This window comes from Mustelus asterias, chromosome 24, assembly GCF_964213995.1.
Source record: "Mustelus asterias chromosome 24, sMusAst1.hap1.1, whole genome shotgun sequence".
Lineage (NCBI taxonomy): Eukaryota > Metazoa > Chordata > Chondrichthyes > Carcharhiniformes > Triakidae > Mustelus > Mustelus asterias.
Genome location: NC_135824.1, coordinates 48,448,447 through 48,464,444, shown reverse-complemented (window position 1 = coordinate 48,464,444; position 15,998 = coordinate 48,448,447). Strand labels below are relative to the sequence as shown.

General features: G+C 41.4%; 1 protein-coding gene across 2 annotated transcripts in view; it reads left to right on the top strand.

Annotated features, from left to right (window-relative positions):
- Positions 1-15,998, top strand: part of LOC144511368 (ryanodine receptor 1-like) — a 495,584-nt gene that overhangs the window by 49,325 nt on the left and 430,261 nt on the right. For both annotated transcript variants that reach the window (XM_078241663.1, XM_078241662.1), the window contains exon 3: positions 6,237-6,341. In XM_078241663.1, the coding sequence (XP_078097789.1) occupies positions 6,237-6,341 (105 nt within the window). The remainder of the gene's footprint in view (positions 1-6,236; positions 6,342-15,998) is intronic.

Here is a 15,998-nt window from a genome sequence, read left to right as displayed (position 1 = left end):
TTTCCGCAGCTATATCTGGGCTGGATTTTAAAATGGTAGAGAGTGGCATGCTCATCATCTGCCTGCTGCCATTCCATCTTGTTGATGGTGGGAAAGACATGGCTCTCCTGTCTAGAGGCTGAGTAAGCCAACTTGGGGCGGATGGTTCTCTACATTTGGGTGTCCAGGCCTGAAGGGAAGGACAGTGGAGGGGGTCTGGGGGAGATCCAAGGGGAGAGGGGAATGTTTGGGATGGGGGTGGGTGCTCCGTGGGTCTCGTCAACAACCCCAACCATTCCCCCACCTCACTCCTGGTCTTTTCAAACCCCTTTCCTCCCACCGTGTTCCTTGGTAAAGTATTCCTTATTCCCACCCCCAGAGTTTGAGTTGGTGGCTTTAGTTGTGAGGGTAGCTTAACTCTGTCTTAAACATGAGCAGCAATCCATGCACTTCGGCTATATTCCTTGTATATGAATTTCATAATGGAGGATTGGCATTCTAATTTTCAATCCATTAATGGGTGTGAGCTCTACTTTCAAAATATATGTCTTTTCATTTAGTTACGTTTTAAACTCATTGGGATATCATGGGAGGCTGGGTTTAATTACACTGGGTTTAACTACACAGTAAAAATAATGTAAAGAATTTCCTATTAAGTCTGATATATTGTGTTCCAATTTATTCCTAAACATTTGTAATCATTTTATTACCACTGATTAAGCTATTCCTGAAGGTTTATATTTCCTAGCACGCAAGAAGATTGAATGTGTTATTTTTATATTTAATCATTAAAATGGGTCAAAGTATCAAAAGATCGGTCTTTTGAAGCAATTATTTTTGGGATAGTACTCTCTCATCTAAATTCTATTAATCGGAACTTAAAGACAAGTAATCAATCGTGAAAGCTTTCATTGTAGAATCAGAGCTGAATTATAGGCTTGTGTATCTGCAGCACCTGTAATTAGGATTGTAGATTTCCAGAGAGAGAAAATGAACCAAGTTTTCAGGTTTGTCTGGCTGAATGTGGGACAGTCATTACTGAAAAGTAGAACAAAAGAAGAAAATTCATAGCAAGCTGTAGAAAGTCACTGGCATAATGTAGGCTTTCCCAAAGGACTCTTAAATGTGGACTACTTAACGTCTAGTACTCCGAAGCAGTTTAAAAATATAGGAAATGAGGAGCATGGTGGGCCATACAGACCCTCATGTTGACTTTGCCATGCGGTAAGGCCGTGGCTGGACCCCTATATCCACCCCACTTTCTCACCCTGTGGCCATATCCCTCAATTCCCTTTGTGCCCAGAAATCAGTTGAGCTCGGTCTTTGAATATATTGTTCAGTTGAACATCCATAGCCCTCAGGAGCGAATCCGAAGGATTCACCACTCTTTTGAGTGAAGAAATTTATCTCGGCTCTAAATGGCCGATTCCTTATCCTGAGACAAAGGTCAGTAAAAATCTGGGTGTGACTGAAGGAGGATGGAGGGTTGATCAGGATGGGGTGGTGGGGTCCTCTCGGAGAGATGGGAGAAACAGATTAGAAAGGAAGGGGGGGGGAATTGATTAGATTGATTAGATGGAGAGAGGATTGTCCGTTGGGTGATCCACTGACCTTGGGGAGGTAGGGAAGGGTGGAGGTTGGTATGGGGTATCAGAGGGTTGGGGAGGCGATGCAGGGGCTTTGTGCTGATTGGAGGTGATGTGTGATGATGAAACAGAGACCTGAGTGGGGAGGTGGGAGCAGGTTGGTGGGATGGGTGTGTGACCAAACAGGCGTCTCGGGCTCGATTCAGGTGATTAATGTGCAGGCACATTTGCTCAATCCACCAAATCTTTGCCTCGATGGAGATGCCAGGCTCCCTGACACTCGAGAAATCTACCTGACAGCAATTAGTTTAAAAGCTGAATGAAAATAAGGCTTGCTGCTTCATTATCATGTTTAAATTTCCAAGTCCCCTCTGTGAAGAGGATTGGCTGCCTGCCCAACTCGGGCTTCTCTGAAATGGGGACATTGGAGGCCAGTTTGCCGGGAAATACATTTTTTCAGCCGACCACACCCCACTCCTAGCTGACTTTTTTAAGGTTAAAATTCAACCCAATGCCCAGAGTTCGAGATTCCCCCATGAAGGGAAACAGCCTCTGAACCTGTGCCCTGTGAATTAGCCCTCTTAGAATTTAATCGGCTTTGATGAGATTGCCTCACTTGTTTTCCTTTTATTTCACGAATCAAGCTAGTGAACCTTCACTGCAACCCTGCTAAGGCAATGATATCCTTATTTAAGGAGACTAAAACTGTACATGATACTCCATGCATGGTCTCACCAAAGCCATAACTAATTGCAGTAATTCTTTTACTCTTGTAATAAAAGCTGATGTACCATTTGCCTTCCCAATTGCTTGCTGTATCTGCATGTTAACTTTCAACAGCAGCAAAAACTTTTATAGTGCCTTTTAATGTAATGAACCCAAGGAGCTTCACAGGAATGTAATAAAACAAAGTATGTCAGCGAGCTACATAGGAAGATATTGGGTTCAAAGTGCCTCAAAGGAGGAAAGCAAGTTGGGAGGGCATTCCAGAGCTTTGGGGCTTGTGATTCATGTACAAGGATTCCCAAATTCCTTTAACACTAATCCCATTTTGCTAGCCACTCACTTGTCAAAATATATTCTGCTTTTCCGTTCTCCCTATCAAAGTGGATAATTTTATGCTCCTTTTACCATCTACTTAGACAGTCACTTCAGTCTATATCCCTTTGCATCCTCCTCACAGCTTACTTTCCCACTAACTTTGCACTGTCACCAAACTTGACATATGTTCCACTCAGTCCCCCTATCTAAGTCATTGTTGTAGATGGATTGTAAATGGCTGAGTACCACACACTGAAGCTTACTGCAGTTATTTCCATGAGGCATGGTGTAAATGCCCTCTTTATGCCTATCGTTTTCTGTTAAATAACCATATATTATCCCTTCAATCACAGGAGCCCTAATTTTGTGCCTTACTGAATGTCAATTCTGAAAACCTGAATGTACTTCCTCTTTCTTCTACCCTGCTAGCTGCTTCTCAATAAACTTGAATATGCTCGTCAAATACAATTTCCCTTTTCATAAAACCATGTTGACTCTGTCTCCTTAACTCACATTTGTCAGTCAGCTTGTAAAACTGTTTATTAAGTTGGGTAGAGGAAAAAAATACTAATTACTGTAAGTGCCTAGAGATTCCTAAAAAAAAAGACCATTTTTAATGAGCAGACATTTTATCTAACAACCGTTCCATGGGTTGATTTGGAAAGTGAGGGAATCAAAGATATTTCCAATTGGGGGAAAATGTGGGATTTGTTATGACTTCTGAGTTCCTTGGTGCAAGGCTGAAGGAAATTTACTGACTTTTCAGGTGAGGGGATTCCAGAACGTTTTAATTTTGGCTGTTTGCACCTGTTACAAAATTAATGTCCTGATATGCTCTGACAAAGAACATCTTGATGACCTACCTGCTTCTGATATGTACTGTGGCAGACCGTAAGAAATAAACAACATGCTGTGTGGTTGTGACTGACGGTCGCTGGCAAAATATATAGCTCTTGGTTCAACATACTGTGAATGTTGTTGCAATAGGTTGCTGACAGCCTGCCTGCTGTCTTGCAACCTCCCTCTCTCGATTAGGAAGTTCAACCTGGCAGTCTGCTGTGGCAGACCCTCCTGTTACCAGTAAAATGACAACAGGGGCAGGAGGTGGTCCTTTATTAGGCACTTAATTGGCACAGTTGGCCACCACACCTTCCATCATTGGAGTGCTGAGATGGCGAGAAGATGTGGGTATTACTCCCGACTTCTGATGAAGTTATGTTACTGAGGATCCATTACAATCTATTTAGAATATAGAACAGTACAGCACAGAATAGGCACTTTGGCCCACGATGTTGTGCCGAGCTTTATCTGAAACCAAGATCAAGCTATCCCACTCCCTATCATCCTGGTGTGCTCCATGTGCCTATCCAATAACCGCCTAAATGTTCCTAAAGTGTCTGACTCCACTATCACTGCAGGCAGTCCATTCCACACCCCAACCACTCTGAGTAAAGAACCTACCTCGGACATCCTTCCTATATCTCCCACCATGAACCCTATAGTTAAGCCCCCTTGTAATAGCTCCATCCACCTGAGGAAATAGTCTTTGAACGTTCACTCTATCTATCCCCTTCACCATTTTATAAACCTCTATTAAGTCTCCCCTCAACCTCCTCCGCTCCAGAGAGAACATTTACTGTAGTCTGAAACTCCTCATCTTCCTTGAACATCTTGCGCAATAAGGTACTTGAAGTATGCTTATTGTTACAGTTTTACTTGGATAAGAACCCGTAAATTGAAAACAGTATTGGTCAGCTGGATTTGTAGAGTCATGGTCGTTTATGGCACAGAAAGAGGCTTTCCAGCCCACCTAGTCCATGCCAACTCCCTATTGAGCAATCCAGTCACTCCCACTCCCCCACTAAATCCCGTAGCCCATAATTTAACTTCATATCCATCCGATTTCCTTTTGAAATTATGGATTGTTTCTACTTCCATCACCTTGGCGGGCAGTGAGTTCCAGGTCATAACCATTCACTGCATTTTTTTAAAAAAAGTTCTTTTTCGCATTCCCCCACATCTCCTGCTCCATCTTAAATTTGTGTCCCCCATTCTTTGTACCATCAGCTAATGGGAAGAGCTTTCCCTTTTCTATCTTATCCAAGCCTGTCATAATCTTGAAATTTCCCCTCAATCTCCTTCGCTCCAAGGAGAATGATCCCAGCCTTTTCAACCTAATTTTGTAACTAAAATTCCTCATCCCTGGAACCATACTGGTAAACCTCTTGTACGCCGTTTAAAGGATCTTCACATCTTTCCTAAAATGTGGTAATCCGAACTGGATGCAGTACTGTAGCTTAAACTTATGAAAATTCAGCATAACTTGCCTGCTTTTATACTCCATGCCTCCATTTATGAAGCCTGAGATCCCATGTGCTTTGCTAATCCTCCTCTCAAATAGGCAGCACAGTGGTTAGGACTGATGCCTCTCAGTGCCAGGGACTCAGATTCGATACCCAGCTTAGGTCACTCTCTGTGCGGAGTCTGCATGTTCTCCCTGTGTCAGTGCAGGTTTCCTCCAGGTACTCAGGTTTACACTCAGTCCGAAAAACGTGCTGGTTAGGTGCATAGGCCATGACAAATTCTCCATCGTGTACCCGAACAGGTGCCCGAGTGTAGCGACCAGAGGATTTTCACACTAACTTCATTGCAATGTTAATGTAAGCCTACTTGTGGCACTAATAAATAAACTTTTTTAAAAAAAAGTCCTGTCATCTTCAAAAACCAATGCACATGGACTTCCAGGTCTCTCTGTTCTTGCACAATATTTAAAACTATGCCATTAGGTTTATGTTGCCTCCCCTTATCCCTTCTGCCAAAATGTATCACCTTCCCTCTTAACTCCCATCAGTCACTTGTCTAACCATATTGCCAGTCTATCTGTCCTGTTTTGGGCAATTCATGTCACCACAGTTTGCCATGTTGGCATCATCGGCACATTTTGAAATGTTACTCTATATTCCAAGATACAGGTCATTTATATGTAGCTAAAAGACCAGTGGTCCTCGCACAGAGCCTTAGGGAACTCCATTGTCTACTATCCTCCAGTCTAAACAACAATCACTTATCACGACTTGCTGCTTTCCTTAAGCCAATTTGGAAAAAATCCAGTTGGTTTAATGCATTGCACTGACATTAATGCTTCATTCTTATCTGTATATGATTCCTGTAGCTGATCATTCAACAAATCTGAAAACTACTGTCAAGGGTTTCCAAGTAAGTTTATTGTTACTATTGTACATCTGTGATCCAGGACTTTGCCATGTAAACTTGGCTGAAGAAATTAAGATTGTGTTTCAAATATTTTGAAACTCTTCTTACATTTTGCGCATTTCCAGTGAGTGTAGCGAAAGGTCCACATGTCGAAGCTCTGTCAGAAAACCATAGACAAAAAATTGATTTCCTACGATTTCATATTCTAATTAAAGTAGATTGAACGATGGGTGATTTTCTGAAGTACAAAATAGGTTGTAGAGCAAATAACTACTGAGCTTGTCGGCTTACTTCATGACTTTTTAAATTTTGTAACTTGGTAAATTGTTTTAAATAATTTGACAAACATGGAAATGGATCTCTCAGTTAAGCTGTGTAAAGTACAGCAATAAATCTGTGTTTCCCTTCTATTTGCAGAATGTTCCTCCAGACCTTGCAATTTGCAGCTTTGTGCTGGAGCAGTCGCTCTCTGTGCGAGCTCTGCAGGAGATGCTGGCTAACACTGTTGAAAAGGGTAATGAGGTAGGTCTGCAAACTCGCTTGTTGAATGGGATATAATACATTTATTGTTAAACATTATAATTGGATAACCGATGTGTAAGAAAAAATGTCTTCCTTTGAATCAACAATCCAAATTCGTTGAACTTGTTAAACAGTTTGTCTATTATAGATTATAGAACTTTTGAGATGAACATTAAAACATTGTAATTACATAATTATAGGTGAGAGATAAAGTACATAAGCTTGGTACTCTATACTTGACATTATTGGTTGTGTGACTTAGCAACAATTTAAACATACATGTTTAAATAAAGTAAATCTGTTTATAATTTGTTTACCATATCAAATATGTATTTTATCCTGAATTAATTCTCTGGTGTAGTCGCAGTATTTCAATAATATATGTCCACTGATACTGTGTGCTCAGCTAGTTAGTAAGATGAAGAATTTACAGATGGATTTGTTCATGGAATTAATGATAGATGGGATATCTGATGCCAATGTGGTCCCCAAAGTTGTTGAAATTTAATTCAGATATAATCTTGGAAGAAAGGGGAATTATGATAAACTTCAATCTATCAATTAAGTTCAGACTTTAGCTTGTAATCCTCTTTTAAAAAGTCTTCCTGGATGTAAAGCTTAGAAATAATGAAATGGATAGCCTGCTGAAGTGTACGAACTTGTATATCTCTATGCCCGTCAGGAGTATAGGACTGCATTCGCATTGGGTCTTGTATTGTTCATCCATCACTTATGAAGTTCTGGTCATCTTATTGTGCATGGAAAGAGCATGCCTGCAATCTAATAAAATGTTCTTTTTTTTTTCTTGGAAACATTTTATTATGAACACTATTATTTTCCTATAATGTTGAAATATTTTTGAAATATTTTGACCTGTACGTGTGTCCAAATAGGATAAAATAATAGATTTACTGTCGTTATTTGCAGATTTTGTTTGAATGTTTAGCTATAATTCACCATGCGTTAATCCAACAGCACCAGCATTGCTTTATATTCCAGCACCCAATGGGCAGGCGAAGGGTGGGGAATCCCTGAGGAAGAAATGAGTGATAAATTAACTGTATTGCGTTCCGACTTTGCTGCTATCTCAGTAACGCATATTCAGATTACAGTCTGCTGATTGCTAACCTTCAATTAAATTCCAATTCCAACATTTTGAACTCCACGTGTATGAAAGGAAAAAAAAAAGGTGTATAACAGAAAAGGCAAATCAATGGGAGAGTGAGCTATGGGCCAGGACTATTGAGGTTGGTGAAGTGCATGTGAAATATTCAACAGTAACTGGTCCTGCATGTATTTAGTAGGAACCAGCGGGAAGAGGGGATTATTTAATATTTGTTTAATAAATGCTTTTGTCACCAGTGAGTGCTTTCACTATGCAAGTTTATTACAGAAATCACGCAAGTTAAGTTTATTATTTTGATGTGTTAGTGTCAGTAGTGTGATGAGTCTTTCAATGATTTCTTGTTACTGATCAAACCTTAAATGAAAGACATCAAAGGCTTCATAAAAATACTTTATGATGAAAAATTTACAAAGTGTTCTTCTCCAAACTGACTGACTGCCACCTCCAAAGGGCTGGATGAAATAATGGCAATTTTTGTCATTCTCTTCTTCACACTCATAGCCTGGCTTAACAGGTTTTACAGAAACCATATGCTGAGCACACATATATGAAAAGGCATCCTGGTGCTGTGCATGAGTGGATCTGGATATATCCCCCACTCCTGCATCATGGCATCTAGTTTATCTCGGGCTGAAGGTTCTTTGTCCTTTGTGTTGGATTTCTGGCTGCTACAAATCTACAATACTATTTCCAATCTGCCTCTTGACTATAGATAGATTAATTAGGTATTACTTTTCAAAAACATTCTCTAAACAGGTTCAGGTTTCTTCGCCAATAGGTTTTATTGACAAAAAGTAACTGAAAGAATCAGTAGGGTGGCTCAGTGGTTAGCATTGCTGCCTCACAGCGCCAGAGACCCGGGTTCAATTATCGGCTTGGGTCACTGTCTGTGTGCAGTTTGCACGTTCTCCCCGTGTCTGCATGGGTTTCCTCCAGGTGCTCCGGTTTCCTTCCACAGTTTGAAAGATGTGCTGGTTAGGTGCATTGATCTGAGCACCGGAGTGTGGTGACTAGGGGAATTTCACAGTAACTTCATTGCAGTGTTAATGTAAGCCTTGTGACTAATAAATAAACTTTTAAAAAAACTTTCTAAAGTGCAAATTTGAGGTTTACCTCGAGTGCAGAAAGTGTTCAACTGGGTTACGGTTGCACAGTATACTTGGTAAAGTAAATAAAGTCTCTATTTGGATGCGTATCATAACTTATAGAAAGGATATTATTAAACTGAAAACAGTGCAGAAAAGATTTACTAGGATGTTACTGGGACATGATGGTTTGAGATATAAGGAGAGGCAAGATAGACTGGGACATTTTTCCTTGGAGAGTAGGAGGCTTTGGGGTGATCTTATTGAGGTCTATAAAATAATGAGGGGCATAGATCAGCTAGATAGTCAATATCTTTTCCCAAAGGTAGGGGAGTCTAAAGTTAGAGGGCATAGGTTTAAGGGGAGAGCTACAAAGGGGTCCAGAGGGGCAATTTTTTCAGAGGGTGGTGAGTGTCTGGAACAAGCTGCCGGAGATGGTAGTAGAGGTGGGTACAATTTTGTCTCAAAAAACATTTAGGTAGTTACATGGGTAAGATTGTTACAGAGGGATATGGGCCAAACGTGGCAATTGGGACTAGCCTAATGGTTAAAAACTGGGCGGCATAGATAAGTTGGGCCGAAGGGTCTGTTTCTATGCTGTAAACCTCTATGACTCTGTACAAAATGCTGTAAATCATTCACAATTGCTGATGCACACAATCATTGCCTAAAATTTCAGTCATCCCCACGTCATAATTCTCCATGTTAAATCTGCTTTGGGTTCAAAAAGCACTCCTGCACTGTGCACATCAGTCTGAATACAGTGAAGGAAGCGCAGTAAAGCCAAAGAAATCCAGTACCATTTAGCTGCACGGTTGAACGCTCATCAGTGTTGGGAAAGCACTGGCACCGCATCAAGCTGAGGACTCAACTACTTCAGCCACTATTGGGGACTCGCTCGAGTCTGACAATGCCCAGGCAGTGCTGTGAAACTTCTTGCGTTCCTGAGTGTTGCTAATTCATTGACATGTTAGCATAAAGAGCATGCCAGTATGAAGACAACACCATACTCATACAAGTGGCACAGTGGCTAGCACTGCTGCCTCAGTTCCAGGGACCCGGGTTCGATTCCCAGCTTGGGTCACTGTCTGTGCGGAGTCTGCACATTCTCCCCGTGTCTGCGTGGGTTTCCTCCAGGTGCTCTGGTTTCCTCCCACAGTTCGAAAGACAGATTTCCAAGTCCCTCTGACCCTGTACTCTCTAAAAATGTTCCATCAAGTCTATGTTGCCTCTTCCTATCCATTCTGGTTAGGTGCATTGGCCATGCTAAATTCTCCCTCCGTGTTCCCGAACAGGTGCCGGAGTGTGGCAACTAGGGGATTTTCACAGTAATTTCGTTGTGTTAATGTAAGCCTACTTGTGACTAATAAATGAACTTCACTTCATACAGAAGTATTAGGACAAATTAAATTTGATCCTGTTCAAAGAATTAATTATCAGTCCAGTAACACAAGAATCTCCTTTCACAATGGCCCCAGTACTGCTGCTGAAGTAATTTCATTCATTATTAGAATCATAGAAATCTCAGAAACCCTACAGTACAGAAAGAGGTCATTCGGCCCATCGAGTCTGCACCGACCACAATCCCACCCAGGCCCTTCCCCCATATCCCTACAGATTTACCCACTAATCCCTCTAACCTACGCATCTCAGGACACTAAGGGCAATTTTCTTTTAGCATGGCCAATCAACCTAACCCGCACATCTTTGGACTGTGGGAGGAAACCGGAGCACCCGGAGGAAACCCACGCAGACACGAGGAGAATGTGCAAACTCCACACAGACAGTGACCCAAGCCGGGAATCGAACCCAGGTCCCTGGAGCTGTGAAGCAGCAGTGCTAGCTACCGTGCCGCCCCATTTATTTATTGAATAAACTTCGAGCCATCTTCTCTCGGGGATTTTGGGAGGTTTCCAAAACCATAACCTAAGAAAATACTTCGAAACAAACTCAACTTTGGAGTGATTGTGGAGATCTGTACCCGCCTTTATTTGCATTGCTATGGTTTTGATGTGTCCCATTTTACTTGAGGCTCCTGGGTTGGCCCTCTTCCACAAAGTAAGAAGTCTCACAACACCAGGTTAAAATCCAACAGGTTTATTTGGTAGCAAATACCATAAGCTTTCGGAGCGCTGCTCCTTCGTCAGATGGAGTGGAAATGTGCTCTCAAACAGTGCACAGAGACACAACATCAAGTTACAGAATACTGATTAGAATGTGAATCCCTAAAGCCAGCCTGGTCTTAAAGGTACAGACAATGTGGGTGGAGGGAGCATTAAACACAGGTTAAAGAGATGTGTATTGTCTCCAGACAGAACAGCTAGTGAGATTCTGCAAGCCCAGGAGGCAAGCTGTGGAGGTTACTGATAATGTGACATAAATCCAATATCCCGGTTTAGGACGGCCTAAACCGGGATGTTGGATTTATGTCACATTATCAGTAACCCCCACAGCTTGCCTCCTGGGCTTGCAGAATCTCACTAGCTGTTCTGTCTGGAGACAATACACATCTCTTTAACCTGTGTTTAATGCTCCCTCCACCCACATTGTCTGTACCTTTAAGACCAGGCTGGCTTTAGGGATTCACATTCTAATCAGTATTCTGTAACTTGATGTTGTGTCTCTGTGCACTGTTTGAGAGCACATTTCCACTTCATCTGACGAAGGAGCAGCGCTCCGAAAGCTTATGGTATTTGCTACCAATAAAACCTGTTGGACTTTAACCTGGTGTTGTGAGACTTCTTACTGTGTTCACCCCAGTCCATGGCCGGCATCTCCACATCACCTCTTCCACAAATTCAGGAGATTCTCAGGAAATAAAAAAGAACTTGAATCTTCCACTTTTCCATAACGTCAGGATGCCCCAGAGCTTTCACAATCAATAAGGCAATGCCTGTTCCTAGAGCAACTGAGTCAGTCCCATTGTGCTACTTTCTTTCTGTAGTCCTGCAAGTTTATTTCCTTCAAGTGTCCATTCACTTTTAAAATTATTGATTGTTGCTGCTTCCACCACCCTGCTGGGCAGTGAGCTCCTGGTCATTGCTATTCGCTGCGTTTATTTAAAAAAAAATCCTCTCATTCCCCCTGTATCTCTCGCCCAAAACTTTAAATCTTTGCTCCCCTACTCTTATATCATCAGCCAATAGGAACAGCTTTTGCTTGTCAATCGTCTAGAAATCATAGAAACCCTACAGTGCAGAAGGAGGCCATTTGGTTCATCGAGTCTGCACTGGCAACAATTCCAACTCAGGCCCTATCCCCACAACCCCACACATTTACCCCATTAATCCCTCTGACCTACACATCCCGGAACACTGAGGGTCAATTTAGCATGGCTAATCAACCTAACCTGCACATCTTTGGACTGTGGGAAGAAACCAGAGCACCCGGACGAAACACGTGCAGACATGGGGAGAACGTGCAAACTCCACACAGACACTGACTCAAGCTGGGAATCCAACCCAGGTCCCTGGAGCTGTGAGGCAGCAGTGCTAACTACTGTGCCACCATGCCCCCCAATCTTGTCGAAACCTATAATTTTTTTGCATCTCTATCAAACCTCCCCTCGATCTCCTTTTGATCAAATGAAAACAACCCCTGATTCTCCACCCTAAATCTCCCAACTAATATCATTCCTCCATGTAGCCATTCCGGTAAATCTCATCTGCCCTCTCAAAGACATTCGCGCCCTTTCTAAAGTTTGGTTACCAGAACCAGATGTAACACTCCAGTTGTGGCCTAACCAGAGCTTTGTGAAGGTTCAGCATAATTTTCCTGTATTACACTCTATACCGCTATTTATGAATCCCATGATCCCAAGTGCTTTGCCAATCGCTCCCAGTGTCCTGCCATCTTCAAGGATCAATGCACATGCACTTCCAGGTCCCTCTGTCTCTCCTATGCACTTTAAAAATGTTCCATCAAGTCTATGTTGCCTCTTCCTATCCCTTCTGCCAAAATTTCCCTCACCTCATACTTCTCTAAGTTCCATCAGCGGTTTGTCTGCCCATCCTGCTGTAGTTGATTGGCTTCTTCCTCACTATTTGTCGTCAGTTTGGTATCATCAGCAAATTTTGAAATTTTATTCCGTATTCCAACATCTAAGTAATTTTATATATAAAACGATGGTCCTAGCACTGCGGAATATCACTATCTATCATCCCCTGTCTGAATCACACAATCCCCATAGTGCAGAAGGAGGCCATTCGGCCCTTCGAGTCTGCATCGATTCTCCAATTGAGCATCCGACCCAGGCCCTATCCCATGTATTTACCCCACTACCCTACAAATCCTGGGAGACACAAAGACAATTCAGCGTGGCCAATCTACCTAACCTGCACACCTTGGGACTTTGGGAGGAAACTGGAGCGCCCGTAGGAAACCCATTTACCAAAGCTCACTTATGTCCTTGAGCCAATTTTTAATCTAAACTGATACTGACCCACAGTACATAACCCACAATTTTGTTAGCCAGCCTTTTATGTAGTACCAAAGGCTACAGACAACATCCATTGCATTCCCTTCTCTATTATTTCATCAAAAAATAAATTAATTTAGTGAATTTGTGTCTTTATAAATCTGTGCTGGCTCTCCCTAATTAACTGAAAACATTCCGAGTTATCTTTTGATTTTTTTTCCCCTGATTATTGATTCTAAAGCTTTACCCTCCACTGATAAATTAACCTGTAGTTGCTTGGACTGTCATTGCATCCTTTCTTGAATAAGGGTGTTACATTTGCTATTCTCCACTCCTCTGGCACCTCCCCCTGTCTAGGGAAGGTTGCAAAATTATGGCAATCCCTCTTGTTATCTCCAACCCTATTTCCTTTGGAAACCCAGGATGCACGCTGCCTGGATCACGTATATTTTTAAGCATAGTCAACCTTTCCAGTATGTCCTACCTGTTAATTTCCATCCCATCTATCATCTCTACCATCTCCCCTTCTACCAATGTTTGGTCAGATTCTTCATCCTTCCTGAACACAAAATACTTGTTAATTATTCTGGCCTTGTCCTGTGCCCCTCAGCATATTTCGCCCTCTTTGTCCCTAATAGGGTCCATTCCATTTCTTACTGCCTGCTTGGTATTTACATGCTGATTGAAGATTTTTGTTTTCCCTTTTATTTTGGCTGCTATTGTCTTTGCCAGGCTACTTTCCTCTTAACCTATTGTGTTTGACCCGCCTCTCACTTGCAAAATTCACCTGATGTGCATCATACACCTTTTTGTTTTGTTTCTTCATACTCTTTCTCCCTTGTCATCCAAACAGCCCCGGATTTGGTTCCCTTCTCTTTTTCCCTTGTTGGAAGAACGTACTTAGCTTATATATGAAACATCTCCTTCTTAAAGATTACCTATTGCAGTGCTAAAATTGCTCATCAAAGGACCACCCCTTGTGTGCTCAACAAGGATGGCCCATACTTTGCTCCAGTTGTACCTTTATTAGCACACTCAACGTCATCAGAAGGTCAAAGAACAAAAAACAATACAGCACAGGAACAGGCCCTTCGGCCCTCCAAGACTGCGCTGCTCATGTGCCCACGAGACCATTCTTTTGTATCCCTCTTGTGTCACTTGACAACTTCCCAGTATAATTAACAGTGCTTTATCAAGGTGTTATATAAAGATTTATTGGTGTTGTGATAGAATCATATGGATTCTGTGTATGAAATTCAAGCTCTACATTCTACAGCCAGGTCTTATCTGTCCTGCAGGCTTTGCAAGTGCATGGATTTGAAAAGGGGAGATGATTAAATGGCTAGTTAGTCTCAGTGGAGCCTCAGACCAAAATGAAGTTGTTCAATTGCACAGGTCTTGGACCTTCTTTAAGGAAGACCTTGTCTAACTATTGCCTGTCTCTGTCATGACCGCATTTTTATGTGTGCTCAGTATGTGCTAACTTATCAAATTAAGCTGTATACCTATGGTGTGAAGAAGACCCTTTGCAGGTAAGCAATTTGCCTTTGTAGTTAATGTATACAGTTATACATTACAATCATTCAGCCTAGTTGATGCTTCTGAATTTGTCTTTGAATTGATAATTACTGCACATGCTCGGTGTATTTCAGGTTATTACTCAATTGATTTTTAAAAAAATTGTATTTTTCTGAATAGAAACTTGAATTACATTCAGAGTTTTTCATTGAGCGTGCTAAATACATCATAATCATCAATTCATGTTTGTATGTCGAGACACTGCATGTTAACCCTTTCTTTTCATTGTGGTTTCATGTAAAGTTTCACTGTGCCCAATTATTTGCAGCTATATGGAACGATGGTGGCAATGTCACTGGACTCGTTACCCAGAGGCCCAGGTTAATGCACTGGGGGGGGGACATGGGTTCAAATCCCACCACGGCATCTGGTAGAATTTAAATTCAATTAGTAAAATCTGAACATAAAGCTAGTCTCAGTGGCCATGACAACAATCGGCAATTGTTGCAAAAAAAATCTGGTTCACCAATGTCCTTTAGGGAAGGAAATCTGTTATTCTTACCTCGTGTGGCCTACATGTGACTCCAGATCCACTGCAATGTGGTTGACTCTTAATTGTCCTCTGAAATAGCCAAACAAGCCTCTCAATTTAAGGCCGAATAAGGATGGGAAGCAAATGACGGCCTTGCAAGTGACACCCACATCCCATCAAAGAATAAAGAAATTCACGTTGATGTGTCAGTGAAATTATTAAACTGGTAATAAGTATTCAGTCCAGGCAGCTGTCTTCCCTTCGTTTTTGATTTAAAAACTCTCATTTTTCACATGATATTCTTGGGGGGCAAATGTTTAAGTTTTGCTAGCCTGCTGAATCTGAAGTTCTAATTCAGGATTATTCTTACTTTGTCGATACGTATCATGTTTGACTTTGGTTGACCCAGTTCCTTAAACTGGTTAACAATTGACTACAATAGAAGTTGTACTCTGGAAAATCGTTACACCTCAAAATATATTTCTAACAGCGTCATTGAATAAATAAAATGTTTCTTGCATCACAAAACCCAGTTTGATGTCTCAGTTTTCATAGGTAACACACAATTAGGAAATTGAGTTAGTTTTAATAAAATTATAGTTGTATTTGAGTGTTAAGAATAAGATATAGCTTTAAGTTTATTTTTTTTAACTTGTGGGTTAAAAAGGTGAAACCTGAGTTTAGTTTCATTCGAGTGGAGACAGCAGGTCTGGAGCTGTTTGTTTGCCTACATTTTTAATGAGGTTTTACGACCCCTTTAATTAGTTTAAGGAAGTTTTAAAAAAAATCAAAGTCAAGAAAATACTTCTGTTGCCAGGAACAGGGGTCCAGTGAGAAACCCACAGACAGGAGAGTAATTTTTTGTTCAGTTGGTGGTTATGCTCTGAAGATGAAGTCAACAGTTTAAATCTTACTAACTGGACATACGAACAGATTGCTGAGGAAAATAAGTCTCAAGATTGTTTAGATGAGTTTAGAA